Genomic DNA, 24,476 nt, shown 5'->3' with positions numbered 1-24,476 from the left:
ACCACCGCTCTGGCCCCCATGATTATTTCTGAGCAGAACCCAGTACTTCTCTGTTGATACTAGTATACACACATAGCTCTTGAAGTAATACAACTGGCTGTTGACTACAACATTCAGAGAAGAGCATAAAATTCTAACCCTCTAGACAGCTTACGACATGCTTTGGCAACAAAATTATGTTCTGGGCTGAAGAGATCAAGAGAGGGTAATTGATTTGTCTTGCAGGTGGCTGGCCCTATCTGATCCCTAGCACCACAGATGGTCCCTAGAGACCAGCAGAAGTGGTCCCTGGTATGTGTGTCTTCTCCACCCCACCTCACCCCCGTCTCAGCAAAAGATAATGTTCCTGGGGCCGGGCGGTGGCGCTAAAGGTAAGGTGCCTGCCTTGCCAGCACTAGCCTAGGACGGACCGCGGTTCGATCCCCCGGTGTCCCATATGGTCCCCCAAGCCAGGAGCAACTTCTGAGCGTATAGCCAGGAGTAACCCCTGAGCGTCAAACGGGTGTGGCCCCCCCCAAAAAAAAAAACCAAAAAAAAAAAAAAAAAGATAATGTTCCTGTTGCAGAATTGACCTAAATTCAGAAAAAAGCTTCTTGTAGTAGCTAAAGTCTGCTGGCTTTAGGGTCCTCGTTGACTGTGAAGTAGCAAGGGAAGATAAACCTTCTCAGCTTTAGCAGTTCTTTAAGAGCTCACCCAGGGGCCAGTCCCCCTGTTGTGCTGAATTTGTGTAAAGAGAGCTTCACGTAACCACAACTTCTGCCCAATCTATTCCCAGAACTAATCAGCAGAGAGAAACAACTGGCTGTCAGAGGAGGAGATCTGACCGGATCCCTCAGTGATTTTTATCTACAGGACAGCAAGTACTGGGATGTGAGTGTCAGTAAGAGAGGATCTAGAAATGAGGGACAAAGTGTGAAGAGCAGATGGAGGCCACAGAAATGGGGCACATTTCCGGAACAAAGCAGAAAAGAGCCGGTCAGTTTTAGAGTGCCACTCGCACCAACCACAGATTAAGAGCCTGAGTTCTTCACTCTGAGTGCATCTGCTCATGCAGGGCTTGGCACCAGTGTCCTTGGCTTCACAACTTCAAACCTAAAACCACTGCTTGACACACAGGCTCCTCTCACAACTCTTCACTCCTGTTTTCTGCTTACACCCTGCTGAACCGGGGTCCAGGTCTCAGAGTAAGCTGCTTTTCTCTGGCAGGGTGCAATTGCTAGACCCTTCTAGCTTCTGAGAAACTGCTGCAGGGCCCCATTTCTGCCCAGCTCTGACCTTGGTGAAACCTCCCTGGCTCTCCCCCCACCATCACCATTTTTCAGAAAAGCAGTGATCTCACCACCTTGAACTCTGTGGGTGGGTTTCTTCTCTCCCCACTGCTGAGCTAGCTTCTCTAGGCAGGAACAGTCCTGCATCATGGAGGACTAGGCCAACTGCATGTGAGTGAGGTCCTCACCCACAGGTGTAGGGAAAGAATGAACTCCATTTATTTTATCTCTGGCACTGTCTAAACCAAAGCAAATCACACTTGTCTTCTCAGAAGAGAGAACATAGTGAAATACCAAGAATTGCAGTTCCTAGTAAGACCTTTCAGAAAATGACATTACCCAAAGCAACAGCAGCAATGGAAACTCAGCAGGATGCTTACGTGCTAAAAAGGACAGCAAAATGGGCCAAGATGGAGCAGCCACGGTTTAAGGAGGTGTGTGTGGTGGGGAGAGGATTCACGCCTTTCTACCATTTACCAATCAAAAACAACTCTTTTCTGAAAAATAACGTATTTACTTCAGGGATGTGGGATATGTGTTCCTAGCAGTTGCTACCCGACTCTAAATTGGCTGGGCCCTCCCACAACTGTCTGAGCCAGGCTGCGGATACCAGATAAGCTGATGCCCGCTTCAGTGGCCTTGTGAAGTCCACTCTGAAGTGAAGCTGCTTGCTCTTATCACGGTCTTCACACGAGTCCTTCTTCTGGGGCCAGGCACCCTCCTTCCAGGGGGCCCATTGCAATCACCATCCTTAGCTCTCCATGCCACTGCCTGTGTGGGCTGGGCTCTGGGGCTGCTGCGGGGTGGACAGGTACTCCAGTTCGTAATGGCCATTCTCAGAAGCCTGGTGTGCGGCCTTATCCTTCACGCCCTCCTTCTGGCTCTTCTTGTGCTCGATGATTTGCTGGAGCTGATGGCTCGCATAATCAGGCTTGGCAGTCAGTGGGCCAGCTGGCACAGCCACACCGAGGATATCTGATACCATGTACGGGCGCAGCCAGCCCACCAGAGGGGTGCTCCCGGGGCTGTAGTGGGTCTGCCGGTGGTAGAAGAGCAGGCCATCCACCTGGAAGAAATTCAAGGAAATTCAGTGCCAGAAGACTTTCTACATACTGATGCTTTCTCTGGTTCCTGGCCTGGCAGGAGAGGGTGAGGAGCAGGGGCGGGGGTCCTCCTTTCTCATGTGCCCAAAATGATCACCCTAGGACTAGAATATAAATACAAATGGCACTTTCCTATTTACAGGGTTGTGCTGCCCTCCTTCTAGCCTCAGGCTGTCGGGGGTGGGTACTCAGAGTTCTGGGGGGCCTCCCTCAAAACAAAGAAAGTTCCAACTGGCAACAATCTGAATAAACCGAGCTCTTGTATCCCAGTCCTATGCACTTTCCAGCACTGGGAGACGGGCTCTGTGAAGGGGGGAGGCGCTCACAAGGGAAGTAGAAGAATGAGGGGCTGGGCCCTGCCCCAGAAGTTGCTAAGGAGAAGACTCTGGAGAAAGCAGGCTGGCTGGCCACTGCCCGCTCCTGAAACGACCCCTAAATTGTTCTCAAGTTCTGTTCTGGGAAGCTTCGTTTTTCTCAACAGGAAGACCTCCCACAGCCCCACATTTTTCTTTTCTGATTTGGTGACTCATCTCTAAGAAAGCATTAATTGTCCCTGGGGTATAAAGGTTATAAATAAGGACGGTGTTCTTGCCACCTACTTAATTGACTTCCAGAAATGAAGGCAACTCATTTTCTCATTTGGGAAGCTGTGACCCTTTTAGCCAAATTATGTTCAGCACAAGTAAATACTTGCAGTGACAAGGCAGAATTCCGAGGGCTAATGATGGGTGAAAGAACATTGGTGCGTGGCACTGGGGAGGGAAATGACAGAGGATGGCAAATTTCTGCCCAAATTTGGTAGCTTCCAGGGATGTGGGACTTGCCACACTAAAACCGAAACCAGTTAGCTGCCCTGACACAACTCTCCCAGCCTCAGCTCTCAGCTGCTCCCTAGACACTGCTGAACCAGGAGAGCTCTTCGGCCATGGTGACTGAGACCCGCGTCCCACAGCCGGAGCACAGCAACCGACGCGACTGTCTCATTACCTCAAAAGGAAAATCCATGGTCATCACCGTACACAGGCTTTCAGGGGTACAAGGGAAGTTCTGTAGCCCCACAAACTTAAACTGAAATAGAAATCAGAACAAAGAATTAGGATGTAATGAGTAACACAGAATCCAACAACTGAAAATCTGTATCTAAAAAGTTATATGGGGCCAGAGAACACAGAGGGTAGGGAGCGTGTCTACCATGAGGCCAAGCTGGTTCGATCCCCGGCACCTCATAGGGTCCCTCAAGCCCCACCAGGAATGACCCCTAAGTGCAGAGCCAACAGAAAACTGGCACAGCCGGGTGCGGTCCAAAAAAAATAAAAGAGAGAAAGAGAAAAGAAAAGTTTTCGGGCCGGAGAGATAGCACAGCGGCGTTTGCCTTGCAAGCAGCAGATCCAGGACCAAGACCAAAGGTGTTTGGTTCGAATCCCGGTGTCCCATATGGTCCCCCGTGCCTGCCAGGAGTAACCCCTGAGCACTGCCGGGTGTGGGCCCCCCCCAAAAAAAAGAAAAAGAAAAGTTTTCAGTGTCATCCATCTCATGCTTCTCTGATGGTTCAGTCAGTGGCCCCCATCCTAAATTGCTACTGACTCAGGGGACCATATGGGCCGCCGAGGATCAAACCTAGGTCCATCCTGAGTCAACTGCGTGCAAGGCAAACGCCGTACCACTGTGTTATCACTCTGGCCCCTCAGCTGGAGAATTCTTTTTTTCTTTTCTTTTCTTTTTTTTTTTTTGGTTTTTGGGTCACACCCGGCTGTACTCAGGGGACCATATGGGATGCCTGGATTCGAACCACCGACCTTCTGCATGCAAGGCAAATGCCTTACCTCCATGCTATCTCTCTGGCCCCAACTGGAGAACTCTTAAAAACTGCTGATGCCCAGGTTCAGCAATCCATTCCCACATTCTGGCTGAACTGGCTTGGCGTGGGGATAGATATTTTATTTACATTATTCAGTTGATTTTAACATACAGTCAAGGCCAAGAACCACCATCCTGTGCTAGCTTTAGAGACTATTGGTCTCTTCAGCACTGTAACTGCTGCTTTTGTAAAAGGCCAGTGAAGTCAATCACTAATTTCAGACTTCATAAATTTTTTTGTTTTGTTTTTGGGCCACACCCGGCGTTGCTCAGGGGTTACTCCTGGCTGTCTGCTCAAAAATAGCTCCTGGCAGGCACAGGGGACCATATGGGACATTGGGATTCAAACCAACCACCTTTGATCCTTGGATCGGCTGCTTGCAAGGCAAACGCCGCTGTGCTATCTCTCCGGGCCCTGAGACTTCATAAATTTTTTACTTTTTGGTTTTTGGATCACACCCAGTGATACTCAGAATTTTTCTTTTTTGTTTGTTTGTTTGTTTGTTTGGTTTTGGGGTCACACCGGCAGTGCTCAGGGGTTACTCCTGGCTCTACGCTCTGATATCGCTTCTGGCAGGCTTGGGGGACCATACGGGATGCTGGGATTTGAACTACCATTCTTCTGCATGCAAGGCAAACACCCTACCTCCATGCTATCTCTCGGCCCCTTGGGATTTATTCTGTTTTTTGGGACACACTCGGCGGTGCTCAGGGGTTACTTCTGGCTGTCTGCTCAGAAATAGCTCCTGGCAGGCACGGGGGACCATATGGGACACCGGGATTCGAACCAACCACCTTTGGTCCTGGATTGGCTGCTACTTCTTTTTTTTTTAATATCTACACTTTTGTTTTGTGTGTCTCCGGCAGCACTCAGGGGTTATTAATGGCTCTGTGCCCACAACCACTCGTTGGGGCCAGAGAGATAGCATAGTGGTAGGGTGTTTGCCTTGCATGTGGCTGACCCGGATTCAATTCTAGGCATCCTATATGGTTCCCCGAGCTTGTCAGGAGCAATTTCTGAGTATAGAGCCAGGAGTAACCACTGAGTACCACCTGGTGTGGCCTAAAAACAAAACAAACAAAAGAAGAAACCACTCCTTGTAGGCTCGAGGACCATATGGGATGCCGGGGATCATATACAGGTTGGCTGCATGCAAGACGAATGTCCTACCTGCTATTCTATTGCTCTGGCCCCACACATAATTATTAAAAAAAAAGTCTACCTCATAGGAATACTGTGGGGATGCAATGAGACAATGCATGTAGATTAGCAATTGAGAGAAAAATCTCATGTTTGCCTTTCTTAGTCATTGTTTTGTTGTTGCTGTTGTTTTGGGGATATACCCAGTGGTGTTCAGGGCTTATGTCTGGCTCTGTATTCATGGATCAGTGCTGGCAGGGCTTAGGAAACCATATGGGGTGACAGGGACTGAAACCAGGTCAGGTATACATAGGGCAAGTGCCCTACCCACTGTACTATTGCTCCAGCCATAATAGTTGCCTTCCTCAATGCATCTTCTAGGATTTCATTAATAAAATCACTGAAAGCCTGTGACTTATATGATGTAATCGATTACTCAATTGCCTTTAAATTTTTTTGTGAGAGCACAGCGGGTAGGGCCTTGCATGCAGCAGACCAAGGTTCAATCCCCAGCATCCCATATGGTCCCCGAGCACCATCAGGAGTAATTATTGAGTGCAGAGCAATGCCAGGTGTGGACCCTCCCCCGAATTTATTTTTGGAAGTCATCAAAGCAAAAGTCAAATTATGAACTTTGCTAATAAATGTTCTGAAAATAACTGTCACATATTTAAGTCACTGAACAGACTACCAAGATACCTGGGCTGTTGTCCTTGGGAGTCTGTATTCTCATCTGTGAATGATGAGACTGACTAGAGGGCCCACTTTCAGCTAAGATACCAGAGCATACGTTCTCAAAGTGTCTGTCAGCTTTCCCATGGGCACTTGTTTTGTTCTTTGGGCCACACCCGGTGATGCTCAGGGGTTATTCCTGGCTCTGCTTTCATAAGTCGATCCTGGCAGGCTCAAGGGACTCTATGGGATGCCGGAATTCGAACCGGGATCCGTCCTGTGTTGGCCGCATGCAAGGCAAATGCCTTACTGCTGTGCTATTGCTCTGACCCCAAGTTAGTAATTGTTAACACCTAATTTGAAATTCAAATCAAGATGACTGGTAAGTGTGTATGCTTCCTGTTATTCTATCTTGCCTCAAACAAAGAAAAATTCAAGAATCCTGCTTTCTGGGGTCAGAGAGATAGCACAGTGGTAGGGCATTTACCTTGCACACTGCAGACCCAAGAGAGACAGGATTTAACTTCTGGCATCCCATATGGTCCCCCAGCCTGCCAGGAGCAATTTCTGAGCACAGAGTCAGGAGTAACTAACCCCTGAGCACTGGTGAATGTGGCCCCCAAACCAATAAATAAATAAATAAGTAAATAAATAAAAATAGTGTTTGTTAAAATTAAAAAAATAAAGGATCCTTCTTCCTCACCCCTTATAATGATATTTAAATGAGTGAACAATCCAAAGCATTCCCCATAAAGAACTCTCTCATTCCAAACACTATGTCTTACAGGATTGAGTTTGGTTTTTTGTCCCAGTTCTTCTTCTTCTGGTAACTTTGAATGCATCCAGTAGAATCGAAAATCAGTCTGCCATAGAGAAGAGAGAATATAACTCATCTCAAACTATGCTATCAACAACAGCCCCACCATAAAGAGCCAACTGACCCTTCTATCTCAACACTCTCATTCCCCTTAGAACAATGCAATAAGGTCAAAATCCTATAAAATCTTGTAGGTCTTTCCTTAAAATCAAAAAAGATTATTTTATTATTATTATTTGGACAACATACAGAAGTGCATGAGGAATACTCCAGGCTTAGAGCTTGAGGGTTGCTCCTGGCAGCAGTGCTTAGGGGACAAATCTGGGCCTTCTCTATACAAAGCTCCAGGCTTTGAGCCATCTCCCCAAACTCTAGTAGGGTTTTGAATAACAGTAAGAGTAGATACCTATTACTGCAACTACTCTGCGTTAAGTTCCATGGTAAGAATTCTACATACCTACTTTTACGGGCCCGGAGAGATAGCAAAGAGGCGTTTGCCTTGCAAACAGCCGATCCAGGACCAAAGGTGGTTGGTTGAAATCCCGGCGTCCCATGGGGCTGGGAAGGTGGCGCTAGAGGTAAGGTGTCTACCTTGCAAGCGCTAGCGTAGGACGGACCGCGGTTCGATCCCCCGGCGTCCCATATGGTCCCCCCAAGCCAGGGGCGATTTCTGAGCGCATAGCCAGGAGTACCCCTGAGCGTCAAACGGGTGTGGCACAAAAAAAAAAAAAATCCCGGCGTCCCATATGGTCCCCCGTGCCTGCCAGGTGCTATTTCTGAGCAGACAGCCAGGAGTAACCCCTGAGCACCGCCAGGTGTGACCCAAAAAAAAAAAAAAAATTCTGCATACCTACTTTTAGTAATATTTAATCATCTGCTGAGAATTAAATGATCATTATTGCCATTTATTCATATTATTTATTTTTGGGGTCACATCCAATGTTATTTAGGACTTACTTCTGGCTTTGTACTCATAGATCACTCCTACCAGTTTTCAGAGGATCATATGTGGGGCTAGAATTAAATGTGGCTCAGCTTCATGCAAGGAAAAAGCACTTTACCTGCTGTACTATCACTCCAGCCCTTATTTTGTTCCTGGTAGGTTCGGGGGACCATATGGGATGCTGGAGATCAAACCTAGGTTGGTCACAGGTTGGCCGCGTGTAAGGCAAATGCCCTATGCTATCATTCCAGCCCAACATTTGGAATACTTAGCAAGGGTGATGTGCATGGAAAGAAGCAACTTATAGTGCTAATTCGTGACTGTTTATTTGTTTTTGACCCACACCACTAAGTGCTCAGTGATCACTCGGGATATCATACTCACTTAAGTGTCATACGCATGCAAGGTGTTACCCACTATACTATTTCTTCAGGCCCAGAATGTGAATTTCCAACCATTTTATAAAACCATTCATTGAAAAACACTATGCTGGGGCTGGAGCGCTAGTACAGTGGGTAGGGCACTTGGCCTTGTACTCGCTGATCCAGGTGTCATCACTGGCACCTACATCTGGTTCCCTGAGCCTTTCTAGGGATGATCCCTGAGCACAGAGCAAAAAGCAAGCACTGCTAGGTGTGGTCTAAAACCAAATGTATGTATGTATGTAGATATGTACACACACATATATATATTTAAATAATTGCTTACTGGTAAGCTACCACAGAAGAAATTGGCAATGGAAGGCTCCTCATTTGGAAACTCCTTCTATCCAAAGCCAGGTGCTTGAAGCCTATAGGCTTTAGGCTCACAGCTGAGCAAAACTGCTGTTCTCAGGGTCCAGAGGCATTTGTGGAGCAGGCAGAAGTGGCAGAAATGTCCTGAAAGGGGGTGCACATCCCTCTTGCTCTTCCCCATGCCATCTGCACAAAGTGGCATTTCTGTGGCCCACTTCTGACAATCACTGAGGTCACTCTGCAGTTCCATCCCTTCCAGGGCAGCCCTAGTCCACACTTCTGCTGCTGCTCCATACTCCCAGCCCCAGAACTGCTCTCCTTTCCTGAGTTCCTCTTCTTCCTCCTCCTCTTTTCAAAAGAAGCTAATTGACACACACTTAAAGAGACTAAGAACACAAGAGAATGCTCTTGATAGACCACTAAGAAGTTGGTCATGTACCAAACCCACAGGCTCAGCCACTTTTCCAGGAGGGAGAAGCCGTGCTCACCTGGCAGTCGTAGAAGGGGTGTCCCCGCCAGCACATCACATCTAGAACGTAGTAGGTTTGGCTCACCTCACTGTAGATGCAGTCCAGTATGGTGTAATCTGGGCCACAAAGGACAAAGTCAACACGGAGCTCCCTTCCACGCCAGGGAGACTCCTCGACATGTTAGGGACCTGGGACTGAACTGAGTCCAAGAAGCTCAGTGCTTGTCACACGCACCAGTGCAAAAGAACACAGGGCTCATTACCAAAAAAGTTGCTCACAGCCCTTCCTGGATTCCTGGTGCAGCTTAAAGGTAAGCTTAAAGGTGCCTGGGGTAAGGCAGGCACAAGGGGGATGAAAGCAACTTCTGAGCCCTGGGGGAATTCTCACTTTCAAATCAACAAAGTTCCGTGCTCTGAGAGAAGCTAGAGACTTTGAGACTTGAGAGAAGCTAACATTTGAAAATAAATTATTTGCCATTTTTAGCTTATCACTACTCTCAATCCTCACTCGACATGCCACTAAGGTTCCTGGACACTGTGCTACAAAGGAATCAAGTCCTTAAATAATTCTACTTAGTTTAATGTCAACTGCAATTGTTTTTGCTTGTTTGTTTGTTTGTTTGGTTTCTAAGTTGTTGGGTCACATCCCAGATGTTCAGGGTTTACTCATTGCTCTGCACTCAGGATGTCCTTCTGGCAGTGTTCAGGGGATCTATGGGTTGCCAGAAATGGAACTTGGATTGAGTGCACGCAAGGCAAATGCCCTACCCACTGTACTACCTCTCCAATCTCAACTGAGATTGTTTTGTTCCCCACAGCATTATGATGAAAAGACATTGACAGGGCAGGAAGAAGGCTCAGAGGGCTGAAGCATGTGCCCTGCAGGCAGGAAGCACACATGGTTCCCTGAGCACCGCCAGGAAAGCAGACAGTAGCACCCAACATTATGCAGTGAGGTCCCAACTAGACAACAGCAGCAACAAAAATGAAGCGACACTGAACAAAACATATTAGTTGAGGGCTTGCTCTGCCTTTTGAGTAGCCATCATAGACCCAGGAAATATAAGTAGTCCCTATCTGCTTTTTTTTTCTTTTCCGCTTTTGGGCCACACCCAGTGGTGCTCAGGGATTACTCCTGGCTTCATGCTCAGGAATCACTCCTAAGGGCTTGGAGTGCCATATGGGATGCTGAAGATCAAATCTGGGTTGGCTGCATGAAAGGCATGCATCCTACCCGCTGTGCTATTGCTCCAGCCCCAGTAGTCCCTGTCTTTAAGGAAGTCTTTACCAAGCGAAGGAAAGTGAGATGGTCACAGAGGAAAGAATGGAGAGCTGAATTACAGTATAGCATAAGCAAAAACTAAAGGCAACAGCGTTTCAGAAAAAGGAGGCTGGAGCAGCAGGAAATGCTTCACAGATGAGGGGGCTATAAATAGAATCTTCAGGGATTAGAGAATTCAAACTACAGAGTAGGGGAGGTAGCAGGGGGGTTTGGGCCAGAGTATGGAAGCAGTGGGAGCAAAGGCCCAGCTGTAGAATGAGGGGGCACATGGGCGAGGAAGGAGGAGGCCAGAGGCACAGAGGGAAGCATAGGTTTATAGAGGGTGTGTGGGAAAGGCGTGAGGCTGGGGGCCAAGCCCACATGGGAAGCGTCTGAAGGTCAGGAGGCATCTGAGCCTAGTACAGAGAACAAAGAGCCAACTCCAGGAGCTTGAGAGGAAGGGAAGAGAGAAGGACTGAAGCCTCTTCCCAGCATGCAATGCTCCCAGAGTCACTGTGAGCAAATTACTTAACCTCCACAATCTCATGCTCTTGCTTGGGCCCCACTAGAAGAAAAGTCCCTGGTCAGGACAATGACCACATGGAAGAGAATCCAGTAGTAGTTTACTGTACTCTTCATCTAGTGAAGCCTTTCCCAGCCTGCCCATTACCTGGCCTGGGAAGGTGTCTGAAATACCAACCCACTGTCTGTGGCTCCCCCCAGAGCTCCCATTTTGTAAGGAGGAGCCTGAATGCGTTGCTGAAAATACCTTTCGCTGTTGTTGCATTTCTCCTGTTGCCTCCTGGAAGAAGGGAGGGGAACCTATTGACGCAGTAGCCGCTCTTGGTATATGCACTGGTTGACCCCTGTGCAGGAAGAAAGTGAATGGCATTCCCAGCAGGCCACTCCACACCCTCTTGCTTCCACATTCTGGCCTGGGGTGAGGGCGGTCAGCCCATCAATGGTGCTCTGGGAACCCAGCCTACAGAAGGGTCTCTGGGCCCCAACCAGTCACAGCTGTGGTTTCCAGAGTCCAGTAAGTCTCTTGCAATGGACACGGCACACTGAGGCAGAGGAGCAGCAAGCAGTTACTTACCCGGGAGGCCACAATCAGGGATCTCTTTCCCACAGGGCACACGACCACAATCCATTCCTGCCTCAAGTCTGTGGGCACATCAATTAGCCACTCGGAGAGCATCAACTAGGAACACAAGAAAAGGGGTCACAAACCCTCAAGCACTCTGGGCAACGCTTCTGTGTTATAGCTTCTGTGATGGAAGTGTGTGAATGAGAATGTGGGCAGCTGGAGATTGCTGATGTGCTTGCCTTGCATCCAGCTGACCCTGGCTCAATTTTTCATACTATATATGGTGGATCCACCAACTCTGTCAAGACTGATCACTGAGCACAAAGTCAGGAGTCACCCCTTAGTACCAGTAGGTATGCCCCCCCTCAAGAAAGAACACAGAGGCCAGAGCAGTAGTATAGTGGGTTAGGCACTCGTCTCTCAAGTGTCTGACCCAGGCTTTTCTGTTTTTGTTTTTGAGCCTGGTTCTGGCTAAGAAATCCCTCCTGGCAGGCTTGGGGGACCATATGGGATGCTAGGGGTCAAACCCAGAAAGGCCGCAGGCAAGGCAAATGCTCTACCCTTTATGTTATCATTCTGGCCTCACTGATCTAGGTTTGATTCCCAACAACCCAGGTGGTTCTTAAGCTACTGTTTGGTACAGTCCCAAAACAACAACAAAACAACCCAGAACTCAAACTTTAATCTCCTGAAATAACCAAAAAATTTCATCATTCTGCATGCTTGTTAAATGAGTCTAGAGAACAGCTTATTTATTGATGTTGCCTTCCACCCACACTGGCCACAGTCCTGTTAAAGGTCATCCATGATCTTCCTCTCTGCCCAGTGTCTTCCTTTCCTCGCCTTCCCTATCCTTCCCCACTCCCTTCTTCTGGTGAGGCTGCCAATACAATCTCCTCCCTTGCACATATTCCTCACGCATGCTCACACATGTGGGACACAGATTTGTTGTGTTTGTGTCTCCAAACACGTCCCCAGAACATAGAATTTTCAGGGCTGTTGAAGGTCTTATTTGAAGACTGAAATCATCTACTTTATTATTATTTGGGAGGGTGGGTTGGGCCACACCCAGCAGCGCTCAGAAGTTACTCCTAATTGAGCTCAGAAATTGCTCCTGGGGGCCAGAGAGATTGCATAGAGGTAAGGTGTTTGCCTTTCATGCAGAAGGTCATTGGTTTGAATCCAGCATCCCATATGATCCTCCGAGCCTGCCAGGAAAGATTTCTGAGCGTGGAGCCAGGAGTAACCCCTGAGCGCTGCCGGGTGTGACCCCCCCAAAAAACAAAACAAAACAAAACAAAAACTGGGTGGGTCCCAGATTGGCTTCGTGCGAGGCAAAAACCCTACCACTGTGATATTGCTCTGACCTTCCACTTCTTATTTAAATTTTTTTTTTTTTCGGTTTTTGGACCACACTCGGCGGTGCTCAGGGGTTACTCCTGGCTGTCTGCTCAGAAATAGCTCCTGGCAGGCACGGGGGACCATATGGGACACCGGGATTCGAACCAACCACCTTTGGTCCTGGATCGGCTGCTTGCAAGGCAAACGCCGCTGTGCTATCTCCCCGGGCCCCCTTATTTAATTTTTGTTTTATTTTGTTTCTTTTTTTTTCTTTCTTTTTTCTTTTTTTGCCATAGCCAGAGATGCTCAGGGGTTACTGCTGTCAATGCTCAGGAGACCATATGGGATACTATGGATTGAACCTGGGATCAACTGCATGCAAGGCAAACAAGCCTCATTTGCTGTATTAGCTCCAAGATCTAATCCACTTTTAGTGTCATTTGTCACTTCCAAGAAGATGCCTCCCAATTCTCCTCTGTCATCTTCCAACTCCAGACATATATTCCCAGCTACTCATTGAACACCTTTTTCTGTCCCTTCACTCACCCTCAAACTCAGCGTTTTGTTTTGTTTTGGGGCACACCTGGCGGTGCTCAGGGGTTACTCATGGCTCTGAGCTCAGAAATTGCTCCTGGCAGCCTTGGGGGACCATATGGGATGCCAGGAATCGAACCCAGGTCTGTCCCAGGTCTGCTTCCTTGCTTGCTTCTTTCTTTCCTCCCTCCCTCCCTCCTTCCTCTCTCTCTCCTCTCTCTCTCTCCCTCCTTCCTCTCTCCTTCTCTCCCACCTCCCTCCCTCCCTCTCCCTGTCTCTCAGTACTATATGGGATGCCAGGGATCGAACCCAGGTTGGCCACGGGCAAGGCAAACGCCCTGCCCACTATGCTATTCCTCCATTTCCAATTGCTGCACTTTGTTGTTGTTTTTGGGTCACACCTGGCAGCGCTCAGGAGTTAGTCCTGGCTCTGCACTCAAAAGTCGCTCCTGGCAGGCTTGGGGGACCATATGGGATGCCGGGATTCGAACTGGGGTGCATCCATGTTGGCCGCATGCAAGGCAAACGCCTTACCACTGTGCTATAGTTCTGGCCCCAAATTGCTGCATTTTCAATGCAGAACTCATTGCCTCTGCTGCCTAACTCTCCCCATCTCTGAAAAGTCCCACACTCCCTCATCCACATTTGTCACTTAACAAATGGCATCTCCACTCTCATTACTAAATCTTTTTGTTTTGTTTTGGGGTCACAAGCAATTACATCCAGTTTACTCCTGGTTCTGTATTCAAGGATCACTCATGACTGGGTCTGGGGGACCGTATGGGATAGCTTGGGTCAGCCACGTGCAAAGCAAGCCCCTACCTACTGTACTCCAATAGCACAGTACTCTCCAGCCCATATATCAAAATGTTAAACTTTTTGTGCTGCTAAAGATGCCATTCCTGGGCCAGAGAGATAGCATGGAGGTAAGGCGTTTGCCTTTCATGCAGGAGGTCATCGGTTCGAATCCTGGCGCCCCATATGGTCCTCCGTGCCTGCCAGGAGCAATTTCTGAGCCTGGAGCCATGGATTAACCCCTGAGCACTGCTGGGTGTGACTCAAAAACCACACACACACAAAAAAGATGCCATTCCTGCACAGGACTTTGGAGCACTGGTCCTAGACATACATAATCACAGGTTCAAATCACCAGAGTCCCCCACAAATAAAAGCAATCCTAGCAGCTCTGATGTCAGGGATCTGTGGGGCCACCAGCAGAATCCTATTGCACTGCAGTCACATGTATAAACACCAGCACAAGCTTGGGACTCCCTCCAACCTGACTATGAGCACTGCCACTGAAAAATGAGCTGCAAGGGCCATGGTTAGGAAGTGTGACTTCTGGTGAGCACATATGTGAAGTGAGCACTGCAAGCAGTGACCCTGCAAGCAGTGCAACCAGGTGTCTCCACTAGGAGCAGGCACATGCAAACACTGTAACTAAAGGAGCACACAGCTCAGTGAGCATTGAGGCACCGCTGGGCATGGCCCAAAAACAAAAACAAAAATGGGGGTTCTGGGGGGGAATAATACAAAGAAACAAACAAAAGAAAACTACTATAGAAAAGTTCAAAGAAATTCCCATGGTCCAGAAAGACTCCTACCTCAAAGGGCTGGTGCACTAGCTTTGCACTCAGGAGGTCCACGTACAAACCCTGGCACAGCCTGGTTCCCTAAACACCTCCAGAAATGACCTTAAGCTCAGAGCGGGAGTAGCCCTTGAGTGCTGCCAGGTGTGGTGGTACTTCCCATCCAAGAAGACAAGTAACCCGATTTAAAGACAGTACAGAGCTGGAGACAGGAGGAAAAACTCACAAGTGGCTGCAGTGAGTTCTTTTTTTTTTTGTTTTTTGGGCCACACTCGGCGGTGCTCAGGGGTTACTCCTGGCTGTCTGCTCAGAAATAGCTCCTGGCAGGCACGGGGGACCATATGAGACACTGGGATTCGAACCAACCACCTTTGGTCCTGGATCGGCTGCTTGCAAGGCAAACGCTGCTGTGCTATCTCTCCGGGCCCCACAACCCTAGTTCTTATTTATTTGTTTTTACAACCCTAGCTCTTAATCACACATCTGATTCTCCGAGCACTGCCAGAGGTCACTCCTAAGCAAAGAGTCACAGACTAGCCCCTAAGTACTAATATCCATCAGTACAGGGATATGGCCCCAAGCAAAACAAGCAGATGAAAAAAGATTTGATTGTTTTGTTTGTCTGTATTGGGTTTTTTGGTCACACCTGGTGATGCTTAGGATTTACCCCTCCTCCTTCTGCATTCAGGAATTTTTCTTTGGCAACTGACCCCTCTGGGATGCCAGAAATTAAACTCAGGTAAGCTGGATGCAAGGCAAGCTGTAGTCTAGCTCGAATTACTGTATTTTCCTGCGGCGTATAAGACGACTTTTTTTTTGTTTGTTTGTTTGTTTGTTTTGTTTTTGGGCCACACCCGGTGACGCTCAGGGGTTACTCCTGGCTATGAGCTCAGAAGTCACTCCTGGCTTGGGGGACCATATGGGACACCGGGGGATCGAACTGCGGTCCATCCAAGGCTAGCGCAGGCAAGGAAGGCACCTTACCTCTAGCGCCACCGCCCGGCCCCGTATAAGACTTTTAAAACAAAAAAAAGTCAACCAAAAATCGGGGGTCGTCTTAAATGCTGAGTATATTCCGAAAAATATTTCAATATGCTGCTAAACGAAAATTGTCTGAATATTGCCACAAAAGGAATTTTCCAACTCGATCCTGTACCAATCACTGCCAGGCTGCTCGGACCACCTCTCTAACTCAGCCAATCCAAGCAGGCTTTTGATGCAGGCAAATTAGACACTGTTCTGCACCAATCACTGCAAGGCTGCTCGGACCGCCTCTCTGACACAGTCAATCCAAGCAGGCTTTTAATGTATGCAAATTAGACAATGTTCTGGACCCGAATTTACACTGTCAAAAGCCTGCTCAGATCAGCCAGAGTCAGAGAGGAAGTCTATGACAGTAGAACCTCGGAACCTTTGCTTGTTGTGATTGGCTCACTGTGGTACAGTTGCAGCACAGGAACGTTCTGTCTGATACAGTGAATAGAGGCCTAAAACTATGTTTTAACTGCAAAATTAGGGAGTCGTCTTATACACCCGGTCGTCTTATACGCCAGAAAATACGGTATATAACAGGTAAGGCTGGCCTGGGCTTGATCCCCAGCACCCCATTCGGTCCCCTGAGCCCACCAGAAGTGACCCCTGGACACAGAGTCAGAAGTAAGACTGAAGTACCACCAGGTGTGGCCCGGCCCCACAAAAAGGAATGGACTTTTGACTCTAATTTGTATAGCCAAGGAGTTAAACAAGAACTCTCCAATTTTCTCTGCAAGACTTACCTGATTAGCATAGCGCTTTGGTAACTTCTTGCCCACATCAATATCCATTTCTTCGTCATCTTTTTTATCTTCCTCCTCACTGTCCATCCCTGTCCAGTCATCTTCAGCCAGTCTTCTAGCATGGTTCACATAATCCAGGCGCTTGCTAAAAAAAAAAAAAAAATAGCATAAGGTCTGTTTTTTCCATCTTAGTATACCCCTCAGGGCGTAAGCTCCTGAGCACATGAGAATAGCTGGGAACGGAGCCCCTCAGTATCACTAGATATGCCTCAATCCCTGCCCTCCGCAAAGAAAGATACCCTTTAAAAGTGGCAGATTTGGGACTGGAGAGATACTCAATGGCTTGAGCATTGAGCTTTGCATTGCTTTGCATGCAGGGGGCCTAGGTTCAATCCCTAGAATTGCACAATGCTTCAAGCATCCCTGAGCTAGGAGCAGCCTCCGGTACCACTAGGTGTAGAACCTAAATATAAACCTAAAAACATGGGAACTTATCTTTCAAATAGCTTACCAGGGTCTGATCAGGAACAGTGTTTGGGTACCGCCAGGTGTTGTTCCCCAAACCCAAAAGCAAAGCAAAAAGTATGTTTTGGATTTTGGGTTTTTTTTTTCAGGTTGAAGGTGTTTGGACCACATCTGGCAATTCTTGAAAGTTGCTCCCAGCTCAACACTAAGAACATCTTGGGGGTACAAGGGGAATCATGTTGTACCAGAGATCACTCCCAGGTCTCTGGCATGCTAAGCATGTGCTCCAGTCCCAGTGTGACAGATTTAACCAAAAAAGACAGAAGCTACAAACTGAGGGAGAACTTGGGAGTTCTGGGGAGGAATAAGAGATGATAGTTTCTTTTTATATGGCTAATCTAGTGTCTACCTTCTCATAGGGCTTCAAAAAGGAATTACCTCTGAAAATAATCAGCATTCCTCATGACTTCCTAAGAACTGGCAATGTGAAACATCTAAAGCAGGGGTCTCAAACTCAATTTACCTGGGGGCCGCAGGAGGCAAAATTGGGGTGATCCTTGAGTGCAAAGTCAGTAGTAAGCCTTGAACATTGGGGTGTGTGTGTGTGTGTGACCCAAACAACTAAAACAAAACGAAACAAAAAAAGATGCCTCTAGGGCACGGCCACAAAATGTTGTAGGGAGGGCTGCAAACGGCCCACGGGCCTCGAGTTTGAGACGCCTGATCTAAAGGAATGTTCAAGGTTTCCCAGCTAGAAATGCTGACCAAACCCCAATCTCACCCAACCAGTCCCAGGCTCCCACTTCCTATTCAGAGGGAGCTGACACTTCCCTGCCCAGAAACCATCTATTTCAAAACCCCATGGGAAATACTAGATACAGTGAAAGGATTGAAACAAGGACAGTTTCTGGAACTTTCCACTTGATGTAGCTTTCTGAGGATCAGCCAAACCTTCTCCAATTTCTCACTTTCCAGGAAAGTCACTTTCTTTATTATTTAGTATTGCTCACTATTTGTTTTCCTTTAGTGCTATCTCCTCATTACTCTATAAATCTGGGAAACTTGAGAAAGGAAAGGAGCCTCTTAGAAACTAATAAATGCAAAGTGATTTGTAGATACCATATAAATTCCTACTCTCAGCATCCTCAAGGCTAAGGCAAGAGACCACCACACAGCTGGATGTCTAACATACGTGCTCAAGCATGTTAGAAGACATGTACAACTTGAGTGTCAGTGAGGAACTGGAGAGCTGCTGTCCTTAAATATACACAAAAGGGGGCCAGAGCAATAGCACAGTGATAGGGCATTTGCCTTGCACGCATCCAACTCCAGACAGACCCCGGTTCTCAGGATCCCATATGGTCCCCTGTGCCTGCCAGGAGCGATTTCTGAGTGCAGAGCCAGGAGTAATCACTGAAGGCCACATGGTGTGACCCCAAAAAAACCATACACAAGGGGCCGGAGAGATAGTATGGAGGTAAAGCATTTGCCTTACATGCAGAAGGACAGTGGTTCGAATCCTGGCATCCCATATGGTCCCCTGTGCCTGCCAGGGGCGATTTCTGAGCATAGAGCCAGGAATAACCTGAGAGCTGCCAGGTGTGACCCAAAAACCAAAAGAAACCAAAACAAACAAACAAACAAAAAAACCATACACAAGGGCCCGGAGAGGTGTTTGCCTTGCAAGCAGCCGATCCAGGACCAAAGGTGGTTGGTTCGAATCGCGGTGTCCCATATGGTCCCTCGTGCCTGCCAGGAGCTATTTCTGAGCAGACAGCCAGGAGGAACCCCTGAGCACTGCCGGGTGTGGCCCAAAAAACAAAAAACAAACAAACAAACAAACAAAAAACCCATACACAAAAGGACACACACTTTTCTCTCTGGTTCTTTCTCAGATGGTATTTGAAATCACAAAGGAAGAATGTCTGTAGTACTCTTCAGAAGGGCATTGATATTCAATGGAATAGCAGACCCAAAAGATAATACAAGGGGAGGGGGGCGGAGAGATAGCATGGAGGTGGGGCATTTGCTTTGGATGCAGAAGGATAGTGGTTCATATCCCGGCATCCCATATGGTCCCCTGGGCCTGCCAGGAGCAATTTCTGAGCGTAGAGCCAGGAGTAACCCCTGAGTGCTGCTGGGTGTGACCCAAAAATAAAAACAAACAAACAAAAAAGATAATACAAGGGTTAAGGCACTTGCCTTGCATGTGGCTGACCAGGGTCCGAACACCATTATCACATATGGCTCCTTAAATACTTCTAGGAGCCGGCGAGGTGGCACTAGAGGTAAGGTGTCTGCTTTGCAAGCGCTAGTCCAGGAAAGATCTCGACCGAGGTTCGATCCCCCGGCGTCCCATATGGTCCCCTAAGCCAGGGACAATTTCTGAGCGCTTAGCCAAGAGTAACCCCTGAGCATCAAACGGGTGTGGCCCAAAAACCAAAAAAAAAAAACAAAAAAACAAAAAAAAACTTCTAGGAGTGATATCTGAGCACAGAGCCAGGAGAAAGCCCTAAGCAGCACCACAAACCAGGAGTGGTCCCCCAAACAAACAAAAAGCCACCACAGGGTCCAGAGCAACAGCACAAAGTGTAGGGTGTTTGCCTTTTACTTGGCTGACCTGAGACTGACCTGGGTTCAATCCCTGTTATCCGATGTAGTGCCCTGAGCCTTTTAGGAGCGATTTCTGAATGCAGAGCCAGGAGTAACCCCTGAACACTACCCGGTGTGGCCCAAAAATCCAAAACAAACAAACAAAAATATATATAGGGGGCCAGAGAGATAGCACAGTGGTGTGGCATTTGCCTTGCATGCAGCTGACCCAGGAGGGACCTGGTTTGATTCCCAGCAACCCATGTGGTCCCTCAGCCTACAAGGGTTGATTTCTGAGTGCAGAGCCAGAAGTGACCCCTGAGCACCACTGTGTGGCCCAAAAACCAATCAGTCAATATGTCTTAAAAAACAAACAATATGGGGCCGGGCGGTGGCGCAAGAGGTAAGGTGCCTGCCTTGCCTGCGCTGGCCTTGGATGGACCGCGGTTCGATCCCCCGGCGTCCCATATGGTCCCCCAAGCCAGGAGCAACTTCTGAGCGCATAGCCAGGAGTAACTCCTGAGCGTTACCGGGTGTGGCCCAAAAACCAAAAAAACAAAACAAAAAAAAACAAACAAACAATATAAATATAAACTTTCTCTAAATTAAAGAGTGGGAGAATAAGAATCATTAGAATTCAGGGGCCAGAAAGATAGCATGGAGGTAAGAAGTTTGCCTTGCATACAGAAGGACAGTGGTTCGAATCCTGGCATCCCATATGGTCCCCCGAGCCTGCCAGGAGTGATTTCTGAACATAGAGCCAGGAGTAACCCCTGAGCGCTGCTGGGTATGACCAAAAAACAAAAACAAACAAACAAAAAAATAATTAGAATTCAAATGAATTGGGAACCGAAGTGGTAGCACAGAGGTAAGGCATTTGCCTTGCACGTGGCTGACCCAGGACAGACACGCGTTCAATCCCTGGCATCCCATAGGGTTCCCTGAGCCAGGAGCAATTTCTTTTTTTTTTGTTGCCGTTGTTTTTGGGCCACACCTGGCAGTACTCAGGGGTCACTCCTGGCTCTGCACTCAGAAATCGCTCCTGGCAAGCTTGGGGGACCAAAAGGGAATCCGGGAATAGAATCCAAGTCTGTCCAAGTCAGCTGCATGCAAAGCAAATGCCTTCCCACTGTGCTACCACTCCAGTGGTATCACTCTGGCCCATCCAGGAGCTATTTCTGAGCACAGAGCCAGGAATAACCCCTGAGCACCGCCATGTGTGGCAAAAACAAAACAAACAAAAAACTCACCACCACAATACATAATAGAATACCTGGTATCATTAAAAAAGAAAGAGGCAGTTGCTCGCTTTGGCAGCACATATACTAAAATTGGAATGATACAGAGATGAGCATGGTCCCTATGCAAGGATGACACGCAAATTCACGAAGCATTCCATATTAAAAAAAAAAAGAAAGAGGCAGCACTTCAGGAACAGTTAAGGATCTCTCTCCAAAAACATACTATTTTTGTTTTATTGTGGGGCTACAAACATTGGTATTCAGGAATTATTCCTGGTTCCAGTGGTTCTCAGACAACCATATAGTGTCAGGGATCATACTTGGGTCTTGGAAATGTAAAATCCCATGCTGAGCCCATTGAGCTCTCTCTCTGTTCACTCAAAAGACCACTAAATAAATTATGGAAAAGAAACTAAGTACTATATACTTGCTCAGTACAGTACAACAGTGGAGGGAAGTTGACACTCTAGGGGAGAAAGCGTGCTGGACTGTGATATGTATGAAATGCTATCATTAGTGATACTATAAACTACAAATCTAAAAAAGTAAAAAAGAATTCCAGGAATGGTCAACAGGCAACAGAGCTATGAAGTCCAGCATACTGTTCCTAATCTTAAACTCCAAGAAAGTATACAAGATATTTTTGGAAAGCCCCAGGACACAGCCGTCAGGGCCCTCATTGGCCAAGTCATCATGTCCATCTGCACCAATCTGCTGAACAAGAAGCATGTGATTGAGATCCCGTGTAGGTCAAGTTCCCTGAACCAGAAGATCCAAATCTCTAAGAAGCAGGGCATTACTGAATTCATGCCAATGACTCTGAAAATATGGGGACATGATTGGAAGAAAAGGAAATCACTATGGGCAGCTCTGGGGTTGAAACAACCCTCGGGCCGGAGAGATAGCATGGAGGTAGTGCGTTTGCCTTGCATGCAGAAGAACGATGGTTTGTCCGATTTCTGAGTGTAGAGCCAGGAATAACCCCTGAGCACTGCTGAGTGTGACCCAAACAAACCAAAACAAACAAAAGGCCTGGGGTCCTGGGAAGGTGGCGCTAGAGGTAAGGTGTCTGCCTTGCAAGCGCTAGCATAAGACTGACCGCGGTTCAATCCCCCGGTGTTCCATATGGTCCCCCCAAGCCAGGGGCGATTTCTGAGGGCATAGCCAGGAGTAACCCCTGAGCGTCAAACGGGTGTGGCCCAAAAACCAAAAAAAAAAAAAAAAAAGAAAATTGGGGGGGCTGGGCAGTGGCGCTAGAGGTAAGGTTCCTGCCTTGCCTTCGCTAGCCTTGGATGGACCGTGGTTCGATCCCCCGGTGTCCCATATGGTCCCCCAAGCCAGGCGCGACTTCTGAGTGCATAGCCAGGAGTAACCCCTGAGCATCACCGGGTGTGGCCCAAAATCCAAAAAAAAAAAAAAAAAAAGAAAGAAATACAACCCTCATCACGGACCCCCTGAACTCTGAGAATCTGAGATTTGACTTACCCCTTCTTAAGTTACATCACCAATAAAACCTATTTTCTCTTTAAAATAAAAAAAGAAGGGGGGGGGCCGGGCGGTGGCGCTGGAGGTAAGGTGCCTGCCTTGCCTGTGCTAGCCTAGGACGGACCGCGGTTCGATCCCCCGGCGTCCCATATGGTCCCCCAAGAAGCCAGGAGCAACTTCTGAGCGCATAGCCAGGAGTAACCCCTGAGCATCACAGGGTGTGGCCCAAAAACCAAAAAAAAAAAAAGAAGGGGCCGGAGAGATAGCACAGTGGTGTTTGCCTTGCAAGCAGCCGATGCAGGACCTAAGGTAGTTGGTAGTTGGTTTGAATCCCGGCGTCCCATATGGTCCCCTGTGCCTGCCAGGAGCTATTTCTAAGCAGAGAGCCAGAAGTAACCCCTGAGCACAGCCGGGTGTGGCCCAAAAACCAAAAAAAATAAAAGTAAATAAATAAATAAATAAATAAAATAAAAAAAAGAAGAAAAAAGGGATCCGAGTGAGAATATATGTGGATAGGGCACTTGCCTTGCATGTGGCCAACCTGGGTTCGATTCTTGGCATCTCATATGGTTCCCCAAGTACCAACAGGACTGATAACTGAATACAGAGTCAGGAGTAACAACTGAACATCGCTGGGTGTGGCCTCCCCAGGTGCAAGTATATTTATCAATGGAAAAGGTAAAGGTGAAGTGTTAGGGTACTGGCAAGGAATGATCTCAGAAAGATTCTGCAAGCAGAGAAAACTTTGCTAAACAAACCAAGTGATCGAGCCCTGCAAAATGCAAAAGCATATAAAAAAATGTGCAGCTGTTAAATTTCTCTTAATCCCTAATTCCTTTAATACCCAGGAGAGATCTATATTGCACAGAGGGTGATATGGCAGGCTCCAGACTTACAGCTCAGCCTCAAATACTCCAGCCCTCTCTTTCCTCTTGGCTTGTAGAAAGAAGTATATGGAAGACATTTCCTCAGACTCCTGTGAAATTTTATTTGTCTTGAACTCCCAAGGGCTCCAGAGGATATCTGAACTCAAGGAAGACAGGAAGACCACCCCAAGGCCAGGCTTCAGAGTGCAGGAGAAGCCACACAGAGAATTTCGGGAGTGGCTTTCACAAGGCCCCGACTGCAAAGTTTAGGGCTGCTGCCAGGAAAGAAAAAGAAATGTAACCAAATGACTGAACTTTTCCTTTCAGTCTTCATTCAGTCTCTTCCTCCAGTCTCATTTCCGAAACTCTGGGAATTAAGGATGTCTAACTCTGCCAATATTCCTCTCTCAACCATCCTGGCTAGAAGATACACCTGAGAAAGGTCTACATGGGAAGCAGTGTTCTCTATGGAAAAGGACCGATTTTCTAAATGGCCCTCAGGAGACAGCAAAGAGTTAAAATATCCCTTACGACTTCTGTAGTTCCAGTAATCTGCGGCGACGTTCGCTCTGTTCCAGAGAACTGTGCTTGGACTTGTACTGGGATAGGCGTGGGTGGGGGGCCGCTGTGCTGTTCAGATCTTGAGACACAGAAAAACTACCAGCCAGGGCTTGACTCAGCTCTTCCATTATCCCTGCAAAGAAAAACATAAGAAAACAATCTACTATGTAAAGGATGTTATGATGTAACATGATGGTTACATTCCTTCAAATCATTTAACCCAAAAGCTCAACTGTTTCCAGGAAGCTGAGGGTAAATAAATTTGGGATGAGAGATAGGACAGTGGATACGACACTGGCCTGGCATGCCACTGAGGCAACCACGACTCTGGTTCAAATTCCTGGCACCACAGAGGCCACTGCGATAGTACAGTTAGGCACTTGCCTGACATGCAGCCGGCTTGATGTCAATCTCCAGCAACACATATAGTCCCCCAAACCCACCAGGCCTGATGCTTCAGTGGAGATTCAGGATTAAGTCCTTAGCATCACTAGGTGTTACCCAAAACAAAAACAAATTCCCAATACCACCATGGTCCCCCAAGCATTCCTGAGCATTTACATACCCCTGAACGCCACAGGGTATGGACCCAAATCTAAAAAGTTAAAATAAAATAAAATAAAAACAAAAACTTAGCTCTAGAAGGTATTTAGTAGAAAAGTTAAAGAAGAGGCC

The 24,476-nt window shown here is 47.6% G+C and overlaps 1 protein-coding gene and 1 non-coding gene across 2 annotated transcripts; one reads left to right on the top strand and one right to left on the bottom strand.

Moving 5' to 3' along the window:
- Positions 1 to 1,465: 1,465 nt before the first annotated feature.
- On the bottom strand, positions 1,466 to 23,929 carry SNUPN (snurportin 1). The gene is made up of 8 exons (XM_049778204.1): positions 23,772 to 23,929; positions 16,592 to 16,736; positions 11,362 to 11,466; positions 11,035 to 11,131; positions 9,024 to 9,121; positions 6,827 to 6,904; positions 3,359 to 3,439; positions 1,466 to 2,334 (listed from the first exon to the last, which is right to left on the bottom strand). Exons 1-8 carry the CDS (start codon positions 23,927 to 23,929, stop codon positions 2,020 to 2,022), a joined length of 1,077 nt encoding a protein of 358 aa, XP_049634161.1. The 3' UTR covers positions 1,466 to 2,019.
- Positions 20,950 to 21,053, top strand: LOC126028805 (U6 spliceosomal RNA). Its single transcript, XR_007502519.1, has one exon. It is a non-coding gene; the product is annotated as a U6 spliceosomal RNA (small nuclear RNA).
- Positions 23,930 to 24,476: the final 547 nt, after the last annotated feature.

The sequence above is a fragment of the Suncus etruscus genome, chromosome 1 (assembly GCF_024139225.1).
Source record: "Suncus etruscus isolate mSunEtr1 chromosome 1, mSunEtr1.pri.cur, whole genome shotgun sequence".
Classification (NCBI taxonomy): Eukaryota; Metazoa; Chordata; class Mammalia; order Eulipotyphla; family Soricidae; genus Suncus; species Suncus etruscus.
Note: the sequence above shows the minus strand (reverse complement) of the source record. Positions and strands in the feature narration are given on the sequence as shown.